Source organism: Caretta caretta, chromosome 10 (assembly GCF_965140235.1).
Source record: "Caretta caretta isolate rCarCar2 chromosome 10, rCarCar1.hap1, whole genome shotgun sequence".
Lineage (NCBI taxonomy): Eukaryota > Metazoa > Chordata > Testudines > Cheloniidae > Caretta > Caretta caretta.
Genome location: NC_134215.1, coordinates 4,386,688 through 4,410,087, shown reverse-complemented (window position 1 = coordinate 4,410,087; position 23,400 = coordinate 4,386,688). Strand labels below are relative to the sequence as shown.

The window sequence follows — 23,400 nt, the reverse complement described above, 5'->3', positions numbered from 1 at the left end:
CGAGTCCTAGGAACAGGGTATGGGTGGGTGCCTAAATTAAGAGGGGTATACCTTGAGCCCCAGCAGCTGGATAAAGGTGGGGGCCCCTAGAGTGTGAGAGTAACAGAATTTTGGGCGGGTAACATGTGTCTGCACCTTTTCCATGCTTGCCCAGTCTTGAGTGTATAAAATGCATTTTGCATGTGGAATACAGTGGCATATGAGTTACTCTCATTTGAAAACGTCTGCCTTTCTCCACCTCGCTTATAACCAGAAGGGCTGTTGTGAACATTAAGGCCAAATGCAGGGTATGGTCTGCTACTAGGCCAGACAATCTGCAGGATAAAGGATGTAAGAGTGATTGCTGTCAGTGCCAGGTGCCAGCTTCCCACCTCCCCACCCCCCTTGTCTGAAAGTCTGGGCTGGGTGAAAAAGCTGGTTAAAACTTGCTTTTTTGTAGGCTACAAGAGGCAGTGATACTTTACTCTTTTTTTTTTATTGTTTTTAAAGTATAGCCAAAGCGGTTAGCTTAGCCCCAGCATATCTTTCTAGTGTAGGGGGGGGTAAAACCTGGTATACTGGTCAAATCCCAGTTTAGGTAACTATAGTTTTTCCAGACACACATACTACTAAGTAAAGGAGGACTTGTGGCACCTTAGAGACTAACAAATTTATTTGAGCATAAGCTTTCGTGAGCTATAGCTCACTTCATTGGATGCATTCAGTGGAAAATACAGTGGGGAGATTTGTATACATAAAGAACATGAAACAATGGGTGTTACCATACACGCTGTAACGAGAGTGATCACTTAAGGTGAGCTATTACCGGGGGGGCGGAACCTTTTGTAGTGACAATCAAGGTGGGCCATTTCCAGCAGTTGACAAGAATGTGTGGGGAACAGCGGTGGGTGGGGGAATAAACATGGGGAAATAGTTTTACTTTGTGTAATGACCCATCCACTCCCAGTCTCTATTCAAGCCTAAGTTAATTGTATCCAGTAGTGGCAGTAGCTGTAACCAGCCAAAGTAATAGCTTAGGGCCCCAGTCAGTTCAAGGGGGCCCTGATTTCATGTTACCTTCACACATCTGTTTGGGGGGCAGGGATAGCTCAGGTTTCAGAGGAACAGCCGTGTTAGTCTGTATTCGCAAAAAGAAAAGGAGTACTTGTGGCACCTTAGAGACTAACCAATTTATTTGAGCCTGAGCTTTTGTGAGCCACAGCTCACTTCATCATTGAACTCACAAACCCAGGGTTGTGAGTTCAATCCTTGAGGGGGCCATTTAGGGATCTGGGGCAAAAATTGGGGATTGGTCCTGCTTTGAGCAGGGGATTGGACTAGATGACCTCCTGAGGTCCCTTCCAACCCTGATAGTCGATGAATGTGGACTCTTGAACCCGTGTGTGGGCATGGGGGGCGTCTAGGGGGTGGGAACAATGCAGTCGGGTTTTTTGGGAGCGGGGAACGCTCCCGCAGGGGCCCCGGTGGGGAAGCACTGGCATCTGCGGCCCGCTGGGAGCCCGTGCTGAACTGGAGCCTGATTTCCCCCTTCTCCCTCCTGCCCTACGCTGGGCTGGGGCGCTGCCGCGGGCGGCCTCGCTCCCCCCCAGAGGTGGCTGCACGGCCCGGCCGGGTGAAGACACCCCCCCCCCCGAACACGCCGGTCCCCCTCTCTCAGCCCCCGGGGCGATCTGCCCGCACTCAACAGGGCCGAGCGCCCAGCCCCTAGTTCCGCGGGCTCCCCGGGCGGGGGGGTTGAATGGGTGACGTCACGAAGGAGCGCCGGAAGTGATGCCTTCGCCCTTGGCAACCTGAGAGCGCCGGAACCACGCGTGCTCGCTGGGGGCGGGGAGGCGAGAGTCCGAGCCGCTGAGGGGCCCGGCGGGAGCATGGCGGCCACCCGCCCCGGCAGCGCGCCCGTGCGCTTCAAATCCAAGTGAGCGGAGGGGACGGCGGGAGCCCCAGGGAGCAAAGGGGCTGGCGGGGGAGGGGAGCTGAGAGCCCCGGGGAGGAAGAGGAGGGGGAGGGGGTGGCTGAGATCCCTAGGGAGGAAGGGGGGGTGCCTGAGAGCCCCAGGGAGAAAAGGGGCCGGCGGGGGAGGGGAGCTGAGATCCCCAGGGAGGAAGGGGGAGGGGGAGGGGTGGCTGAGATCCCTAGGGAGGAAGGGGGGGTGCCTGAGAGCCCCAGGGAGAAAAGGGGCCGGCGGGGGAGGGGAGCTGAGATCCCCAGGGAGGAAGGGGGAGGGGTGGCTGAGATCCCTAGGGAGGAAGGGGGGGTGGCTGAGAGCCCCAGGGAGCAAAGGAGCCTGGACGGGATCTGAGAGCCCCAGGGAGGAAGACGGGGTCCCAGGGAGCAAAAAGGGCCTGTGGGGTCCCTTGTGTCTCAGAGATCCGAAAGCCTTTTGGGGGTGGTGTGGGGGAGCCATTCTCCGTCTGTGCTGCCGCCAATGGGGAGGGGCACGTTCGTGCCATCACCGTGGGGGGTGCCATGGTGGGAGCCCTGGTGTTGCTGTGGCGGGAAGGGGTGCTGTGGCACAGGGGTGTCTGCCAGGAAGGCGGCTGGGAGGGTGCCAGGCCAGTGGCTGTCTCTGTGCTGTTGTGCAGATGGGGCAAGCCTGGGATTCTGTCACACAGACGTAATATCGAGTTTGTCAGATACCATTTGTTTTCCCCTCACCAGGCTATGACCCACAATTGTCTCATGGCTCTTCTCCCTTCCTTCCAAAGTGCCGCCACTTAGTAATTGTTATTTAATAACACCCACAGAACACGTTGGGAGTGAGGGTTCTACCTCTGGCATATTGGTCTCATCTCCTTAAGAGAAAGCTGGTAGATTTAATACAGAATGATTCTGTACTGTAGAGAACTGTCGGATTTGTCAAACCCACTTTAGTCAGGATCTTATCCTCTGTTACATTCTATAGGTTTTTAACAGTGCTTATTATCTTCACTGCTAGGGAGCAGATTTTGTGCACAGGCTACTGTTTTACAGCAGTACAACATTCTGATTCTGCTACATTAGAATCAGAGTTTTTGTTCCAGATCACCTAAACGTAACATGATGCACATTGAATCACTGGTGGTTACAGTGCTGTCTCGGTGGCGCATGTTTGCTATGTCAGCCTCTGATGCTTTTAGTGCAATAACGCAGCTCTATTAGAAACTGTCAACTTTCACTAGTCCCTGTACAAAACAATAAAATAGTTCTGGTAAATCCAGCATAGTTTGTTGTTGGACTCGCTTGTCTTCACAAACTTGAAGCAGGAATTCATAAAGGAAAAGATGTTACAGGAATAGACTTGAGCAGTTACACAGAAGTATTTTGCTGTAATTTATGTTGCTGGTACATGACTCAGATAATCCATTTCTTTCTATACATAGCACATGTTGGTCTTTTTTTATTTTCTGATATTTATTTAGCTACAATTTTTCTAGCAGGTTTAATTCTGGTAAGACGTATACATATAGTGTTCCTGCATATGAATAATCACTTCAAAGTGCTTTTAATGAAAATGGTGTAAACAAATCAGTCTATTTTAACTGTTCCTCTATTTCTGTTTCTTTTTATCCTTTCAGCTATGCTGTGTCTAGGAAAATTGAGCCTTTCTACAAAGGAGGGAAAGTTCAGGTAATGCCAAACCCCAAATTCTTTTACTGAAATCTTGGGGGAGGAAAGTAAACAATGATACATATATCAACTCTCTTTTTGGTGCCATAAACTTTTTTGTTTTTTTTTCTAGATCAGCCGAGATGGAAAACATGTGTTTTGCCCCTGTGGGACGAAACTAAATATAATGGACATTGCAACAGGAGCACTTGTTCATAGCATCGAACAGGTGAGATGATGCAAAATCAAACTAACTTAAGTTTTCTAGATTAACTTTTATCTACTAACGTGATGTATTTAATTCAGTATTTTCAAATGACTTTCAAAGGGTGTTTTACCTTTATTACTGGGGCATTCATCTAAAGGCATTGAGAAGAAAGTTTGAGTATTGAAGAATGAGAAATGTATCTAAATCCAGACAGATACATTATTTATTTGCTATGTCCCTGACTACAATGAGATTTGAAAACATTTTCAAAGTTTAGTTCTTGCTAAGAAGTGGCTAATACAGTTTCATGTCTCAGTATAAAAGAGGGCCTTTTTCAGTGGTGCAAAGAAGCAGTTCTGAGTTTCCATGAACAAGCACTGTCTGAACATGGAATGAAAGGAAATGTTTTTTTTCCCAGTACTTTTGTACACACAGGTTTTTCTTCTTGAATGGACCACTTTCCTACCCATCCAAGTGGGATCTGTGCAGTCATGGTCCACTATATAAATCCCCGGTACACCTTGAATACTGCGTGCAGTTCCGGTCACTCCATCTCAAAAAAGATATATTGGAATTGGAAAAGGTGCAGAGAAGGACAACAAAAATGATCATGGGGATGGAACAGCTTCCGTATGAGGAGAGATGAAAAAGACTGGGACTTTTAGCTTAGAAAAGAGATGACTAAGAGTGGGATATGATAGAGGTCCATAAAATCACGACTGTATGAAGTGAATAAGGAAGTGTTATTTACTCCTGCACATAACACAAGAACCAGGGGTTACTGGGTAAAATTAATAGGCCAGCAGGTTTAAAACAAACAAAAGAGAGTACTTCTTCATGGAACTCACAGTCAACCTGTGGAACTCGTTGTCAGGGGATGCAGTGAAGGCCAAAAGTATAACTGAGTTAAAAAAGAATTAGATCAGCTCATGGAGGATAGTTCCCTCAATGGCTGTTAGCCAAGATGGTCAAGGATGCAACCACATGCTCCAGGTGTCCTTAAACCTCCCACTGGCAGAAGCTGGGACTGGACGACAGGATAGATCACTCAAAACTGTCCTGTTCTGTTCATTCCCTCTGATGCGCTGGCACTGGCCGCTCTGAGGCCAGGACACTGGGCTAGACGCACCATTGGTCTGACCCAGCATGGTGGTTCTTATGTACTTGTTATTTATCATGGGAAATTGGATTTAGTCTCAAACTCCAGACCCCGGTAGTGAGATGTGCTTGCGGACATGCATCCTGGTGGGCTGAAGCAATATAGTTAGCATGGGAGCCTTCTGGTCAGAGTAGGAAACTTGCCTGTGAACAGTCTCTCTGGAAATGATTCACCTTTGGATTGCCACTGAAATGAAGAGTCTGCACTTGACAGTGACATGAGCTAAATGAAAGCTAGAAGCAGCTCCCTGGGAATCTCACTCACACACTTCACCCTGTTTCTGTCCCTGTGCCTCACCTCAGCAGGTTGGAACTCTCAGTCCGGGAAAGAAGTGTAGCATTGTGGGAACCAGGATTTCTTAGCCCGGTACAATGTACCCAGTCCTGTTAGTCTTACTTGTTCATGGGTATTCTGCAGTTTCCTCGGCAGGAGATTCTGTGATGAAGTGCACACTCAGTGAGCGCAAGAAGAAATGTAGCATAAGTAGGCAATGTAAAACCTGTAAAGAGAATAGGGCAACATGGCATTTAAAAATATTGCACAGATGATTTAACTGCCTCTTTCTTCCATTTATAGGATGATCAGGAGGACATTACATCATTTGTTCTTAGCCCTGATGATGAGGTATGTGACAAATTACACTTGGTTCCTTATTTTCCATTCCACTTTAATAGGTCCCGTAAATAATCATGTCAGCAACGCTCGCAAAGGGTGATGGTCCAAATGGGGTCTGTTTGGACTCTCCCATCTTTAATTTCTGACAGGATTTTCTAATACATTTTGTGCAGTCTGAATTGCTACTTCCAACAAACTTGCATCCTGTATAAATTAAAGGGAATTATTATTTAATAATTATGTTACAATAGTGCCCAGAGGTCACAATCTGGATTGAAACTTTATTGTGACAAGCTCCGAGCAAACACATATAGGGAAATGGTCCCTGTCTCAAAAATCTTATAATCTAAGAAGACAAAAAACATAGAGGGAAAGGGATACAATCAAATATATTCAATTTGTGCATGTGCATAGATTGTACTGGCTGCTATTTTAATTTACTCTATGAGCTAACTCTAGACCCATTCTTGCAAATATGCGTGTGCTTAAGCGTTTGCAGGATTGGAGCCTGTGGTATTAATTTTGATGGAATATTATGACCCAAAGAGCCAAAGATGTTAATGTGACCCAGTCACTGTCCAACACTGAACAGTTTTAAACGAAGTTTGGGGTTTCGTAAACAGAGACATCAGTCTGCTTAGTACACTGGCAAACACTGCTAGTTTGTTTGTTTGTTTTTTAACCTTTTACTAAAGATGCAGAAAAGAAAGAAAAACCGCAAAAGCATGTAAAATGTTAAGGCTTTCTTTCTAACAACTTCCACATTTTAAAGGTGGTAACAACTGTCCTTTTTGGGGAAAAGAGAAGGTAGTTGAAATGGACCGGAGCTATTGTAGTTGCTGTTTGTTCCCTAGAAGACAAAACAAGGCAAACACAAGAGGGAAGAGAAAAGAATAGTAGAGAGAGAAAATGCAGCCTCTGTCTCTGGTGTTGACTTTCACTTGCAGCCTCACTGCTGGAGAAACATAGGCATGGCACATGGTCTCATCGGCCACTCCCAAGACCTGGCAAACTTGTACCAGCATCAGGCTGTTTAGGGCATTGCTTTTAACTTACGGCAATGTTGCAAAATGTATAGTCTTGCCTGGCTAATCCAGATGCTTGTTAGACAGAAGACAAAAAGAAAGAAGTAAGAAAAAGGAGAAGGAAGGTGGGAAAGAAAAAGAACACACAGTGGGGAGGAAGGTGACAGCAAGAACCAAAACTCTGGGATCCCAACAAGATTTAGCCAGAGCCAGAAGAAATGATGTCATCTGGGTCCTTCTCTCTGGCCTGGCCTGGCCTGGCCTGGTCTGGTCAGGACATCTCTCAGGATCAGGATGACAAAGGCCCAACAGTGTCATGGTGGATCCCAGGGTCCCAGAAGATGGTGGGAGCAGCAGCCATGCTGGTGTAGCTAGCTTCTTCTGTTTCGCCTCTCTCCCAGCCAGCAACTGTTGTTAGCTTGACTTTTATTTTCCCCAAAAGTCTTTTCTTTTGAGGACCCCAAAGGGAGCGATTGGTGGAATAGCCCATTCCCTCATTCTTTTATTTGGCCTAATTTCTGACACACCAATTTTGATCTGTCAATTTCTGGTCCCACCCTTCTCTAGTTTATCAGGCATAATTTTAACACAGTCATTGAGTTATACGAATAGGCCTTTTTGTTTGTCCTAATTGGTTCTGTATCCCTTTTGCATCTTTTCCCCATCACCATTTATTGTTCTAGGTTATTGTGACATTTTATGAACTTATTCACATCTCACAATTACAGTAAATTTGTAGGCCCAATTATTACAACAGGCCTTTATTAGCTGTTTGTTATTATCTGTAGTGTCTGCTTCTGAAAGACTAGCAGTTACTTCTAAACTTACTTCATATATATATATATATATATAGGGGGGTGGGAATTGTATCTGTTTGTTGCACTACAGCATTGCGTTTCTGTCCGGTGCATTGTGATGTACTTACATTTTTATGTTATTTATAAGTCTTCCAGGCTTTTGCTATAAAAAAAAAGAAAATGCTGGTAAATAAATTAGTTTCAGAATTAGCTTCTTTTGGTAACTGAAATTTCCTAGCTGTTGTCTGTCTCTAGGTTTTCTAAATTGCGCTGTGAACATAACGCAGAATGTGAATGTACTGGCTAACTTAATCTCTGTATTTTTATCTTTTTCCTGCTGTGTGTTTCTGTTAGATTCTTGTGACGGGAAGCCGGGCGTTGCTGTTAAAGCAGTGGGAATGGCGAGAGAACAAGTGTAGACGTACATGGAAAGCAATGCACACAGCACCAGTGGCTGCCATGGTCTTTGACCCCACTTCCACTTTGCTGGCCACAGGTACAGTCTGACTTCAGTGTCGCATGATGTGGGAGTCTGTTTTTGTGATGAAATGGCCTGAACTTCTGTGATGTTAGACAGTGACAGTGTTTGAATGGGAGCCTCTCAAGGCTTTCCTGTTATTGCAATAAGAAGGTTGTTTTTATGTAAAAATATATTATTAATTGAAAATTCTACAAATTGTCACATGCACCGAGAGAGAAGCTTGTCTAGTGGTCTGAGCACAGATCTGGAAAGCTCTGAAACTCGCTCGTGGGACAGGGAGTGGGTGCGGTGGGGTTGGGCAAGTCCTTTTTAACTTTTCTGTGTCTCAGGGTCCTCATCTCTGAGTAAGGACAGTAACACTACCTGTCTATTGTGAGGACCAGTGAGTAGATACTTACAAAGCCCTCTGAAAATGCAAAGTGCTATAATCTGTGCAACCTCCCTAGTGGCTGTTTTGACTAACTGTTCTCTCTCTCTCTCTCTCTCTCATTTTGCCTCTTCTGCTTTTGTAATCTGTGAAACTGATACAACTGCTAGCGTCCCAGCCCTGCTGTTTTACCCATTTCTGTTGTTAATTCCTTCATGTCCTTTCTTCTTGTAGGTGGCTGTGACAGTACCATTAAAATCTGGGATGTAGTCAAACAGTACTGCACGCATAACCTGAAAGGATCTTCGGGGGTTGTACAGTAAGGAGAAAATCTTCTTAGCCTCCCTTTTCCATTAGGGAAACTAGCAGAGACAGTTTTCCACCCAGGTGTTCTGTCTGAAATAAGGAGCAGCAGCTTGGGGATCTGGGTTTGTGACCCCAATTCTGTTAGCAGATCTTGCTGTACAATTGCAATCACTGCCAATCCTTTTGGCCCCATCCCCGTCTGATCATTAGTATTATCCTGAGATGACTGAGTAAGAAGAGCATTCTGGGTAAGGGGAATGCAAATGACTTGTACTGAGCGGGTCCAAAACTTGTTTTCAGTTTCCGATTTTTGATCTGCTAACGGAGGGACCAGGGCTACAACTGGCTGTTGCTTTGGCAGGAAAAGATAGGGAGGGAGATGATATGGTTAAGGAATTCTGTGAACTCAAGTTGAGACACCCACAATTGACAATTTATGGACTCTTTAGAGCATTTCCGAGGGCAAAGACCTATGGTAAATTTTTCCAGTGGGCAGACTGTGGATAAACGAGATTCCACAAAGGAGGGCAGTAATTTAACTCCAGTTTAGGTAATGTGAATGGTCTGTTATAGATGCTAGACATTTATGTTATTGCCGTATCAGAGACGATGCTGGTTGGTTTGTGCCTGCATTGTGTTAATCTCTCTCTCCCTCCCTCGCTAGCATCGTCGAGTTCCATCCCGATATCTCCCGCTTGCAGCTCTTCTCCTCCTCAATGGACTATAAAATCCAGATCTGGGACCTGAAATCCAGCAAGTGTATTGCCTTTCTCGACGGCCACTACAGTGCTGTCACCTCTCTGGCTTTTGCTGCAGATAAGGACACACTCATCAGGTAGACTTGTTATGAGCTTATCAGATCTCCATTTAGATTCCCCCTCCCTAAGAAACATATGGCATTCTCTTGCTGCCCGTGGGGTTTGCTATCGAGGGAAGGAAGGGGTGACAGTACAGCACATTGAGGCTCAGGTGGGGCTCCGAGAGAGAGAGGTTGAGGGTCTGGGTTTCACCTAATCATGCTCTGTGCCTCAGTGTCCCCATATGTAAATTGGAGTTAATACTGAACTGCCTCACAGGGTTGTGTGTGGCTTTGTTCATCCCGCACCTGACTTAGAGAGGGGTTGACTAGCCATAGCTCCACGTCTGACTTTGCTTTGACAGTCTTGGCTGGAAGGTGCTGATAGTGAATTTTTCTTTACAACCTTTATTGCAGCTCTGGTCGTGATAAAATCTGTATGGTATGGGACTTGAAAACAAGAGAAGCCAAGAGGACTGTCCCTATATATGAGGTGAGATTACTTCCCCAGTGGTATTTGACTTCTAGTCAGGAGAAAAGGGACCTGCTCATGATTCCAAGTGGTTACTCAGGCTGTTAAATTAGACTTACCTTTTACTGCACCTCATTGTTTGTCGCAGAGCGTGGAGGCTGCAGTTTTGTTACCCGAGGATGGAGATTTCTCACACTTGGGTGTGAAGAAACGAGGGCTTCACTTTCTCACAGCTGGCAGCAAAGGTGAGTGAGCCCTTTGGAATTTCTTGTCTTGTCGCTGCCAGACTCCGGGGTGTAAGAAGGAGTAAATTACACTCTGTGGCCAGCCATTGTCAGGGCTCGGCATTCTTCCCATTGTCTTGTATCTGTTGAAAGCCAGGTCCAGTTCAGTGAACCTGTTCTGGCCCTCTTGGGATATTTAAGGCAGCACTTTCTCTCCCTCCCCGTCTCTGCTAAGCTTTTACAGTCCCAGATACCACGGTGATGAGTGGGGGATGAATGCCTGCTCAGATTTCATAGTCTAGATTTAATTTAGAAAACACCTTCTGTTTTATGCGTCATGTTTACATGAGAAAATTGCACTGGTTTAAATGAAATTGAGTTTTAAACCAGTGCAAACCCCTCTGTGGACACTTCAGTTTGAGTGGCTTATTTTGGTTTATCTTAAACCTGTTCCTAATCAATTTTAGCTAACCTGAGATAAGTCTGGCTTAGACCAAAGTCAGAGTGTCCAGGCAGCCTTTCACGGAACTAAATCAGTTTAAAAATCACACAGTTACTTAAACCAGCACAGCTGTCTCCTGTAGACAAGGCTGGAGTTTGAACGGACACACCTCGGAGGACTTTTCTGAGTATACTGTGCAGGTATTGTAATGCCACTTACAGGCAGTGTACATCCCATGCATTAGGGGTCCTGCACATCTGGGATGCCGCCACAGCTGCCTGCATGTACACCCAGCCCGTGCCGTACCAACGTGTGGACGCCAAGGAGAAAGAAGAGGGCAGTGCACACAGTCTGACACAATGCATGCTGGTGCCGGGGAAAAATGAGATCGCAACTGTGACTGCAGAGCATAATATCATCTTCTACGATGCCCAGACACTTCAGCTCAGGAAGCAGGTACCATGTACCAAACCTCAGTGCCTCTTCTCTTCCCCCATCATGCCTTGGGACAACTCCATGTTCAATGACAACATTTTGTCTAATGGTTCCATCTTCCCCAGCTGTTGCTACATATAAAACGATGGGGTCTAAATTAGCTGTTACCACTCAAGAAAGAGATCTTGAAGTCATTGTGGATAGTTCTCCGAAAACATCCACTCAATGTGCAGCGGCAGTCAAAAAAGCGAACAGAATGTTGGGAATAAGAAAGGGATAGATAATAAGACAGAAAATATCATATTGCCTCTATATAAATTCATGCTACGCCCACATCTTGAATACTGCATTCAGATGCAGTCACCCCATCTCAAAAAAGATATATTGGAATTGGAAAAGGTTCAGAAAAGGGCAACAAAAATGATTAGGGGTATGGAACAGCTTCCGTATGAGGAGAGATTAATAATACTGGGACTTTTCAGCTTGGAAAAGAGATGACTAAGGGGAGATATGATAGAGGTCTGTAAAATCATGACTGGTGTAGAGAAAGTAAATAAAGAAATGTTATTTACTCCTTCTCCTAACGCAAGAACTAAGGGGCACCAAATGAAATTAATAGGCAGCAGATTTAAAACAAACAAAAGGAAGTATTTTTTCACACAACGCACAGTCAACCTGTGGAACTCCTTGCCAGAGGATGTTGTGAAGGCCAAGACTATAACAGGGTTCAAAAAAGAACTAGATACGTTCATGGAGTATAGGTCAACCAATGGCTATTAGGCAGGATGGGCAGGGATGGTGTCCCTAGCCTCTGTTTGCCAGAAGCTGAGAATGGGCGACGGGATGGATCACTTGATGATTACCTGTTCTATTCATTCCCTCTGAGGCACCCAGCATTGGCCACTGTCGGAAGACAGGATACTGGGCTAGATGAACCTTTGGTCTGACCCAGTGTGGCCGTTCTTATTTTCTTACCCTTTTCTCCTTGGTACTCAGATCTATTTCCAATGCGCAGAGCACAGGTTCATTGATCAGGTTTCTTTGGGAGAGCTTTGCATTGTACTGATTTGGGGCCCATGCAGTATGAACCAAAGACCTGGCATCAGGAGTTATAGGTTGTTCTTTGCAGGGATTTCTTCTTAAAGAAATGAAACAGAGATGAAAGGGCAGTGAGGGACAGGCCATCGAGGAATGTGCCACATCCTTAAATGTCTATGTATTTAAATGGAGGCTGTGCTGTGTCAGATTGTTTTTAAGCATGGCATCAAATGAAAAACCCCCAGGCATGCACATGAATGCAGTGCTGCCAGCCACCATAGCTGTCATTTGGGTCTTCTCTCGCCAGCTCATTCCTTGTCTGTTAAGCTGTCTCTTGTTTCGTTGCCCTCAGTTTGCAGGTTACAACGAGGAGGTTCTGGATGTGCGGTTCCTTGGCCCTGCTGACTCTCACATTGTTGTGGCTACCAACAGCCCTCAGCTGAAAGTGTTTGAGCTGGCAACGTCGCACTGCCAGATCCTGTATGGCCACACAGGTATGCAGGGACCTAGAGACTTGTCAGCTCTGCAATGGGCAGGGAGGAACTGTGTGAGTCACCCCTGGCTCAGGCTTCTCTCCTCCCAAGACTCATCTGTGTGAAGGCTGCAGTGCCCTCTAGTTCTCCAGAGCAGGGTGGAGGCATCTGCTCTGCAGGCGGTGTGTGTGGAAGCTCCCGCTGCTCTCCATGCTGTCCCTGTTTTGCATAAAAAGAAGCCTTTATTCTCCAGGGCTGTTGGTTTAGCATCTTTCACCAGCACTGAAATCTCCTTAAATTCTAGATAGCGTGTGTGGGGGCGAAGACCGACTCTGAGTGATAGTGACTGCAAGCGTCTAATCAAATCACACCAGGTCCTCAAACTTAGCCAAGTACTTACTAGCAAACAGCAGAGCCCACAGTGTAGGTGTGTTTTTAAGTCCCACAGAGCTTCCCTTCACCCCTACTGGGTGGTGGACTCTGCATTATTTCATGCATTTCTGTTGTCTAAATACAATATTTTGTTGCTGCCCCTCATGCGTGGGAGGTGCTCCCTGTAACCATCCACAAAACTCATTATCCTTCAAAACCCTTCTTAAAACTCCCCTTTTTTTTCATAGCCATCACAGCAACGTGGCAGTGGTTAGCCGAGTGGTGCTGAGACCACTGCTGAGTATGCTGACCAGTATTCCCATTGTTTCCTTGCGCTGCCCCATCTGTCTGCCTCTATCTGTTATCTCTTGTTTTATATTTGGCCCTGCTCTGAAGAGCTGCGAATTAATCTTTTTATTCTGTTTGAAATAGGCCTAGGACAATAGGGTTCTGGCCCACAACTAGGGCTCCTAGGCACTACAAATAATTAACAGTAATTGCTGCCGTCTTTCCTTTCAGAAACAGTTCTTGCCCTGGATGTCTTCAGAAAGGGGTTGATGTTTTCTAGCTGTGCTAAGGTAATATAATATTTCCTTCCCTGGATGCTTAGGATGGCCCATTGCTTACAGTGATCTTTATTGTTGTGGGCAGTTTTCTGCTCATTGTCCTTGATTTTGGAAAGGGCTTTTGTCCTTTCCATGATGGAAACTTCTGTCCACCTCACCTTTGAAATAGATATCCAAGCTCTTTGTAAATCCTATTTCCTTATTCCTATCGTTTTTTTAATATTGTCCTTAGAAAAATATGGGTTGGTTTTAGTATACTGTCCCAGCAGGAAATCCCAGTTGTTTGATCTTCCTGGGATCTTCAGTATTTGTGCTACTGTTAGTAAGCGTTTCTCTCCAGCATGTGAGCTCAGAGCTATTCATTGCTGCAAAAGTGGCTGGGAGCAGTGTGTAGCATAGATGATCAGAGGTAAGGAGGCAAGGGGCAGGCTGTCTCAACATGCTCAGAAATGAAGTAACTAACGTAAATTTTAGCTTACCATTAAAATTAACTTTAATTTGTCTCGTTTAGTTTGCAGAAACGGAGATTTAGGTTGGATTAGGATAGTTTTCTAACTCTGAGAATAGCTGAGCACTGGAAAAGGATAATAGGGAGGTTGTGGAATCCCCTTCAAAGATTTTTAAACACAGGAGAGTGAATTTAAGTAATCTCTTAAGTCCTACATTTCTATGGCTCTATGAATATTGCTTGGACTGTAAGCTGGAGTCCCTCATTATGGTTGTCTGGTTGTGCCCTGAGGTGGTGGTGATGAAATGACTGCAGACAGATCTTTTTTTATTATTTTTTTTTAATACCAAGCACGCTGGCTATTAATACTACTCTGTTCACTTGTCAGAGTAACTGTTTTCCTCCTTTCCTGTTTCAGGACAGAAGCCTCCGGGTTTGGCGGATGGGTAAAGCCGGCGAGGTGGTCTGCATGGCCGAAGGATTAGGTCACGCCCATGGAGTGGGTGCTCTCTCTTGCTCAAGGTAACGGAGGCATCGTTCTTCCTACATGTGGTCTGTGTTCACAATGAAGAAACCACAGCCTGTGTAAACTAAGGCTGCTGCCTCTTCAGTGGCCCAGGCCAGTCAGGGTGAAGGTGTTGACTTGTAACCTGATAAGATTGGAAGAGAGGCTTTTTTGGTCCACCCTGTTGCCTCACCAACCCCAGCTCTTATGTTTGCTCTTCTCCTCTTTGTCCACCTTGCTCAAGTTTGTCTAGAAGAACAAAAAGCTGCGAGAGCCTTTGTCTGTCTAGCTCCTGGATTACGTTATGGTCAATTAGAGGGGTAAGGGTTTGGGACAGAGGAGAAATACTGAGATAAGAGAACTTGCTGGGAAATCTTGCTTGTTTATAAACTTGTTTCCTTTCTTCACATTTGTGTCTTTTTGCAGCCCAATTTCTGTATTCAAAAGGTGCAATTCAGTAAGTGAGATTTGGCCCAGAGGAGTAATGATGCCTGTGGCGAATAGCTGAACTGCGGGGGACTGTTGTAAGGGTTGAAATGAAATGAAATAAAATGAAGCTTTGGAAAACATTAAAACACTGAGCTGTTTGAAATCCCAGCTGAGTGCATAGGATGGCGCTAGAGAAAGAAAAGCCATTTTCTCTGTGCAGGTGAAGCAATTGTTTTGCTTTATTGCATTTGACATTTTTCCTTTTCCTATTTTCCCCCTTGCCCCCCCCAACTCCCGCTTCCAGAGTGAAAGAGAGCTTTGTAGTCACCACCAGCCAAGACTGTACGATCAAAGTCTGGAATCTCCCAGAGTCCCTCACTGCCAAAGCAAAAGCAGGCTTGGTCTCCAGCCCTGAAATCCTTCATGCCCACGTGACGGAGAGGGGTCATGACAAGGTAAAAGCTCAGCGGACTTGAGAAGGTTCTTTTTCTGTGAAAGCTCAGCGAGGCAGTTCTTGTGTTCTGTGCTTTGAGTGCCTTTGGCCGCAAGGTTCAGTACTTCGTAAAACATATGTTTATGGATTCCAGGCAGTAACGTGACTGATGAAATAACTTCCACTGACATCAGATAAGGAAAATCAGTGATTTATTTGTAAAGTGGAGGCTAGGGAAATCCCCCCGAAGCCATTTGTTCCTTTCGCTAAAAAAAAAATTTCCCAAAGTGGTTTGAGCATTGGCCTGCTAAACCCAGGGTTGTGAGTTCAATCCTTGAGGGGGCCATTTAGGGATCTGGGGCAAAAATTGGGGATTGTGCCTGCTTTGAGCAGGGTGTTGGACTAGATGACCTCCTGAGGTCCCTTCCAAACCTGATAGTCTATGTATTTTTCTCCCTTCTTTGTCTGTGGCTTTCATTCAGATGTTTTAGTTCTCCTCTAGGAATCTCAGATCAGGACAAGAAACAGATGTGTGTCTGAGACTGATGGAGTTAGTGGGACTTGGCTTGGGGGCACCAACATATAAGCATAGAACAGCTGCACAAAAGGAAAGATTTCGTGTGCTGGGGAGATCACATCATGGGAAAATGTTGTATTTAGTTTCTAGTTGAGCTGTAACAGATCTTCTCAGGTGTGTTAGCTGTAAAACAGGTAAAGTCCCAGGAACAATGAATCTTGAGGTCTCAGAATTTGTATCTCTCTCACTCCTCTGTTCTCAGCCCTGGGCTAACCAGGTGTTTGGTTAGTGCTGGCAAAAGAATTTCACTGCTTTGTTCCTTCTGTGTGACTTTGTCTAGGATATAAATAGTGTGGCGGTTTCTCCAAATGACAAACTGATTGCCACTGGCTCACAGGACAGGACGGCCAAGCTGTGGTCCTGTCCTGATTGCTCTCTGATGGGCATCTTCTCAGGACACACGCGTGGGATCTGGTGCGTGCAGTTTTCTCCTGTGGATCAAGTCTTGGCCACCTCCTCAGCAGATGGCACTGTGAAGCTGTGGGGTATTCATGACTTCAGCTGTCTGAAGGTAATGAAAATTCATACTCCTGGGTCGTCTAGACAAACACTGAATGTGGCAGAGATTCATCAGGGCTGCTCCAGACAGACACGGCTTGGCCAGACTAGCAGAAGTGTAATATCACTCCCATGATGAGGGAAAAGCTGTTCAGGCCTGGGTTTGTTCTCCAGGCCATCAAGATCTGAGGCCTGCACAGGCAGCAAGCCCCTTAGCAGTACTCTTGAGTAACCTGCTTCCTTCCCTGGCCAACCCAGGAGCAGTGCAGGCTGGATTGATGTGACGCAGCCAGGACCTTGGAGGAAATGGGCATAGAACAGAGTAACTTGACTCTTGGTCTTCAATGGAGAAACATCTCTCGAGTCCGTCAGTCTGTCTCATTATTAGAAGGAGGGGGATGACGCTACATTGCACTCATCTTATTGCATGCTCCTACTTTTAGATAACTTAGCAGTCCGAGTGCTGTGATCCCATGTGGCTCTTCCCCAGTGGTGTGATCTCCCATCTTAATGTTTGCTTGACACAATAAGAAGGTGAATCAACTTTTCAGCAGCTGCGTGATCCAGTTAATGTAAATGTCTCACTGATGACACCATGTGGGATTTATCCTTGGATTGCATGTTCAAGCAGTTACACTAAGCGTCTATAAAGTAGTACTGGGATGCGTCTTTTCTTCCGTCATATCTCTCCCACCCTGCAGCAAAACACAGGTTCCGGGGATATGGTCTGCCTGCTTGGAACTTCTTTATCTAGAATCTGGGTACAGATTTTGTTCTTGAGAAAGAAGAGCGCCATTCCAAACTGCCTCCTAGCCCCAAACAGTGAAGCAAGGTTTGCCCTGTGACCTGGCTGTCTAATCTTCTGTTTGTTTTCCATCCCAGACTTTTGAAGGTCATGACGCCTCTGTGCTGAAGATAGTTTTCGTGAGCCATGGGACACAGCTGCTTAGTAGGTATGACCTTTCTCTGGGAGCCTAAGGGAAGCTAGGCCAGTGCAGCGAACTGGCAAACAGAGGCTTGAGCAGGAGGTTGAGTTGTTGATTTGATGATCCCCTTTCCCGAGGAGAGAGGTGTGCTTGGCAGGTGGGATTCTGACGAGAGAGGGAACCACATTCAGCTCTGGAGGAAGCAGGTGAAGCTCCCATTGAGGTCAGTGGGAGTTGGGCCTGCTTACACTGACACTGGGATTTGGTTCTTAAACCAGCAACCAGAAGAGTCAGCACCAGCCACCTTGACTGTAGCCCTTTCCCAGAAGTGAATTGTAAGTTCACCTTGCTGACGAGAAAATGCTGGATTTCTGCTCAGCTTTCCTGAAGTGCTAGTTCTTCCCCTATTTGTCCTCCAGTCTAGCACCCGTGCTGCTGTGTTCCCATAACCTCCGCTGAACTATCTGGGACATGAGATATATCCAATATGTGGGCAGCTCTGGAGGGGCATTTCATCTATTGTAGCTGGCATGAGCAGCAGAGGAAGGGTTAATCAGCCAAAGGGAAACGAATGCAGAACCCTCAAGGAAAGGATTTTCTGCCTTTACTGGTTATAAACAGAAATAAAACCTGAATGAATGATCTTTGCACTGTCCAAGCAGAGAAATGGAAAAAAAACAATGAACTACATACACAGCAAGACGTAAATTGGGGTTTAAAACTCTTAGTTCAGAGAAGAAGAATGGTTCAGTGGCTAAAGTGCTAGCCTGGGTCTTGGGAGACACTGGTTCATTTCCCACATCTGCTACCAACTTCCTGTCCCTGGCAAGTCACTTACTCTCTCTGCTCCTCAGTTCCCTGTCTGTACAATGGGGATAACAGCACTGCCCTGCCTCCCGGGGTGTAGGGGGAGGGTACATACATTCGGATTCTGAGTGCCTCAGATACTGCCATGATCGGTCGGGGCTATGTGAATAGCCAGGATAGAAAGAATACCCTAAGGGGATGTTCATAGCATCATTTGGTTTAGTTTGAAATGATTTTTAACCTGACACGGTCCCTTGATGGTTTGAGAGTGTCATTTTTACCAAGCCCTCACTTCTGACAGGATGCAGTAGAGCAAGAATAGGACTGTCCAGTGCCGATTTAAGTCCAGGGGTTTACGTTTGGTTTCTCTTTCTCCTTTCCAAAAGCGGTTCCGATGGGCTCTTGAAACTTTGGACAATTAAAACAAATGAGTGTGTGAAAACGTTAGACGCTCACGAAGATAAAGTGTGGGGTCTCCACTGTAACAAACAGGATGACCTGGTCGTGACAGCATCCAGCGATTCCTGTGTCATCCTGTGGAAGGTATCGTACATGGTCCTCCTTCAATTTGCTTTAAGAAAAGAATTGAGGGAGTGTGGTCTAGTGGTCAGAATCCAGGACTGGGAGCCAGGCTGCCTGAGTTCTGCTTTCCTCATCCTCCCCATCTGCAAAATGGGAATAGGCAGATACTGATTTCGGCCGAGGCTCCAGATCAGCACTGGCTACTTCCCTCTAAAAGCAGGGACAGGAAATGGCCCTGAGCAGCCTGCAAGCAACGAGAGGCATAATGGGAGCACAAGTGATGGCTTGGAAGGGGTCGAGTCCATGGTGCTATAAATAATTTGGGGAGCAGCTAGATTCAGCATTTGACACCCCACATAAAGATCTTGCTAAAGAGGATAAAGAGGAAATCAAACTCTGTTTAAGCAAGACTGACAGCGGCTGTGTTGTGATCTGTTAAAGGATGTCACTGAAATTGAGCTGGAAGAGGAGCAAGCTAAGCAAGAGGAGCAGATTATGAAGTGAGTAACCCTGAGCAATACTAGGGATAGTATATTGTCTCTTTTATCATGTGCCATCCCCATGAAACTGCACTTAAAGCCTTCCCATTCCTTCTTATTCATAAAGCAAAGCCATTGTTTATCTGGCTGTCTGCCCCATAATCTCTCTTAGTCTCTTCATCCGCTGCTGTAGGTTATCTTGGCTTCCCATAAAGTCTTTATATAATAACTATTAACTTGGAAGTCAGTGAACTTCAGGGTTCTGTACTGCTGAGATAAGCCAAGTCAGACCATTGAAACTTACTCATCATTCATTTTCTCCTGTGTCAGCCAGCACAGAATAGCTCAGGAAACCTTTTAACATAATGCCAGGATAATTATCGACACAATGATGACACTGAGGTTTTCACTGGGAAGCCTACTTTTATTAACTTCTTGGCATTAAATCTCTACGCATTGTTACCATTGAATTTGCTGCATTTTGTATAACATTTTGTTCTCTGAAGCAAATGAACCTCTGACAACCTCTTCTTCCTGATTGCATTACAGAGATCAAGAGCTTTCCAACCTGCTCCATGAGAAGAAATACCTGAAAGCTTTAGGGCTGGCAATCTCTTTGGATCGGCCACACACGGTGCTGACAGTGATCAAGGGTAGGTATCCACTGTCAGTCAAGGTTCTTTCTGGTGTCTTCCAAATCATCCCCTTCTGTCAGGTAAAAGAGACAGAAACCCAGAGTCCAGGAGCCTCCCACTTCTATTTTCCCCTTTTCTTGTCATCTCTGTTTTCTGATTTGAAATTACCAATGCCCCACTGCATTGTGCCCAACAGCAAGTGTTTCCTCTGATCTCACAGCACAAGCACATCTCAGGAAAGGTCAGAGCATGACTGATGTTAAACACAGCACTGTACAGACCTCAATGGCTCCTGTAAGCATCATGCACAGTGACTGATTGTCCAGGAGCAGTGGGCCTTGAATTAGCAGACCGGGCAGCTTTCATCCCTAAAGCCAACAGCCTGAAACCAGAATCTTTATTGAGCTTAATTGTTACTTTGCAGTATTCGTCTGCATTTTAAACGAGCACCTAGCTCATGGCAGTTACTCCACAAGCAGCTCTTCACAGCGCTGAGGGTCAGGTTGCTGATTTGGTTTTCCTGGAGATCAAATTCAGGTTTAGAGTTTGGCAGAGAAACTAGGCCTAGCTTTCATGTTTTTTCATTGGTGATGAGGAATTGGGCTGATCCAGGGTACTGACATAGTACAGTATCCTAAACGTTCTCTGAGCGTACGCAAAAAATGGTTAAAAGAACACAGGAGATCTGGGGCAGAGGCAGAGATAGCATCCAATTTTCTAGAGCAGCATTCAATTGCCTTAACCATGTGATCATGTAATTAAAGACTGTATCATAATGCGTCCGCACGAGGGGCCAGAATTAAGGTTTCACGGGCAATACTGGTATTTCCTAACTTTGGAGCATTTGAATTTGCAACCTTCATAATCTTATTTTGTGTGTAGGTAAGTTCCTAGGCGCACACCTGTTTTCACAACAGCACACCTTAGGATATCATAGAATCATAGAATATAAGGGTTGGAAGGGACCCCAGAAGGTCATCTAGTCCAACCCCCTGCTCGAAGCAGGACCAAATCCCAGTTAAATCATATATAGTGTTGCACGCTCATTAAATATCCCAAATTGTTGGAAACTTCCTGCTTCCAAAGCTTGGCTTCTTATTTTAAATCTTTTTATTTTCTAGAAATTAATCTTATCATTATTTCCTGTCTCTTCATTTTCCCCTTTAGTTATCCTTAAGGAAACCAATGGGAAAGAGAACTTAGAAAAGAACATCCTTAGACTGCGGAAGGATCAGAAAGGTTGGTTGAGCTATTGTTCATGTGACTAAAAGAGTATTTAGATTAGAAGCCTGTTTTCTGTACTGAAACTAGGACTAGAATCTTCCTTATCTTCACTCTTCATCACTGACCTCCCACCCTCACCAAGCGCAGCTGCTGCTATCAGTAAGGGTGCCAGTGGTGACGTAGGCCTGAGCCTGCTCCAGGCTGGTCTGTGGCCACAGACTGCAGCCATGCAATGATCCTTTGCACATTGGTAGCATTTTCCATCCAGGTGTGTCAAAGCATCACAACGCCCCTAGGAGGCAGCTATGTTCTATTAGCCCTATTTTACAGATGGGGAAATGGCGGCACATAGGAGAATAAGTAACTTGCCCAAGTTGGGTCAGGAGCAGAGTTAGGAATTTAGAACCCGGAGACTTGCATCCCTGTCACCGTCTCTGTTCACAAGGCCACTTCCATATGTTACTGATTAGTTGTTCTCAGTCAACCTGTGTCACGGTCAATCCAGTGAGGGACTTGATATACAGTTACTACTGGCCCCCAAGCTTGTCACTCGGTCATGCCAGGTCAGCCGGGTATGAAAAGAACAGATCCCTCCTGAACTGGCATCTCTTGTGGGGTGATGTTGCCCTTGAGCTGGTGCGTGTGAACTGCTTTTCTGGCTTTTCTCTGTAGAGTCGGTGTTGAAGTTTTTGGTGACCTGGAACACAAACTCTCGAAACTGCCACGAGGCTCAGGCTGTCCTTGAAATCCTCCTAAAGCATGAAGCGCCGGATTGTCTCCTGCAGTATGAGGGGATTAAAACTGCTGTGGAATCCCTTCTGCCTTACACCGGTGAGTGACAGAAGAGCCCGCATCTCGGCTCCATTAAAACAGTGGCACAGTTGTCTCCGTGGCTCACCCATCCAGAGGTGCTCCCGTGGCAACTCCCCCCGCGCCAGCACACGGCGCCTGATCGCGGCCGTGCCTAGAGCCAGGTGTCTGAGCTGTGCCTTGGGCACAGAGCGTGTAGACAACGGCACACGCAGTATTGCCAGCTGTATTGGGCCGTCGGCCCTTCCCTCTTCATTCCCGTGCTCTGCGGAATGCACTATTGCTTCCTGGCGTCTTATTACCAGCACTGAAACACAATTTTTCAAAGCCTGTGAAGATGATACACACGCGGCAGCCTCTCCTTCCCCCCTTAGCCTCAGTCAGGGCAGAAAAGAGAATTCTCCCTGATTTTCCTTGTACTTAACCCTTTCTGTTTAGCAATAATTTTTCTTTCCTCTTTGCAGAGCGCCATTTCCAGAGACTAGGCCGCTTAGTACAAGCCTCCATGTTCATCGATTTCATGTGGCAAAATATGAGACTAGCAGATGTGTGAAAGTGGGAAGAGGACATGAGTCTGGGACCATTTATACGCTGCTTGCCGTATACTGAGGGGAATGACTGGCGAGCCAAGGGCACGCACACTGACTGAAGTGCCGGATGCTAACATTAGTTGGCTCTCCCAGCCCATGTTGCAGTTTGAGTATTTTTATAATAAATATTTCAAGTTCGATTTTATAAATGAGCGAGTCCAGTCTCGACTTGCTGTCTCCTCAGTGCCGTAGATAAGGAGGGGAGAGGCTGCCTGCCCGAGTCGGACTCCTGCTGTGTCTGTTCTAGAGCAAAGGTCCTCTTATTGTTAGCACTGCACTCTGTTGGGAGACCATCCCAACCCCCCAATTTCTGTCTCTGCACCAGCCTGTATCTCTGCTCCTGCTCCTCCTCTGTATTGAGCTCCAGTGAAATATCCCTCGCTTGTGGTGAGCTTGCTAAGACTTCAGCTCACTTCTGGCTGTGTAGGTTGGGTGTTGGTGCACACAGCCCTTTCTTTAGGGTAACCTGGGGCATGGTGGGGGTGGGCATTACCGGCTTTCCATTCTACCTGAGAAAAAGACAGACAAATGCAAGCAATGTTTCCTGGGAGGGATTCAGTAGACGTGCGTTACTGATGCTGTTTGAAGGGTCATAGGAGCACACAGGAAACGGGTAAAGTCCTAAATCTCCTTGTTACTGAGCTGCTTGCTAATCTACATCTGCGCAATTGCAGCCTGGCACATCTGCACCGCTGTGCACTCTGGCACCCTAAACAAAGTTTGCACATCGGTGTGTTTGTTTTATCTTTGTTGCATGGACATTAACAGCAGAATACCAGGATGAAAAGGAGTGGGATCTTACTGAATGCAGACTTCACCTGGGTTTGCTATTTCCAGCACTTCAGCAATTGCTTCAGTACCAACAACTGTTTTGTCTTCATTCTGAGCTCCATAAACTTTGGTGCCAGTATTGATTACCATTTTAAATAGCACAGAACTTTGTAATACTGTGCACTCAGTACCTGCCATCGGAGGATAGAGAGGTGCTTTAGTGACTGTTAATTAAGCCTTGTACCATCTGAAGTAGGGCAGTGTGACAGCTTGACAAGCTGCTGAACTGAGGGTCAGAGGTGAAGGTGACTCGCCCAAGGCTACGTAGAAAATCAGTTGGAAATTATCTGAATCTCCTGCTCTCTAACCCACTCCATGTCATTGT

At 45.9% G+C, this 23,400-nt stretch overlaps 1 protein-coding gene across 1 annotated transcript; it reads left to right on the top strand.

The window, feature by feature from the left end:
• Positions 1-1,761: 1,761 nt before the first annotated feature.
• On the top strand, positions 1,762-22,393 carry TBL3 (transducin beta like 3). The gene is made up of 22 exons (XM_048867178.2): positions 1,762-1,915; positions 3,555-3,606; positions 3,719-3,814; positions 5,529-5,576; positions 7,744-7,885; positions 8,472-8,556; positions 9,208-9,378; positions 9,757-9,832; positions 9,960-10,056; positions 10,722-10,933; positions 12,303-12,444; positions 13,315-13,373; positions 14,228-14,331; positions 15,048-15,198; positions 16,034-16,264; positions 17,134-17,204; positions 18,371-18,527; positions 18,948-19,006; positions 19,535-19,638; positions 20,788-20,859; positions 21,517-21,675; positions 22,119-22,393. Exons 1-22 carry the CDS (start codon positions 1,869-1,871, stop codon positions 22,205-22,207), a joined length of 2,424 nt encoding a protein of 807 aa, XP_048723135.2. The 5' UTR covers positions 1,762-1,868; the 3' UTR covers positions 22,208-22,393.
• The last annotated feature ends 1,007 nt before the right edge of the window (positions 22,394-23,400 follow it).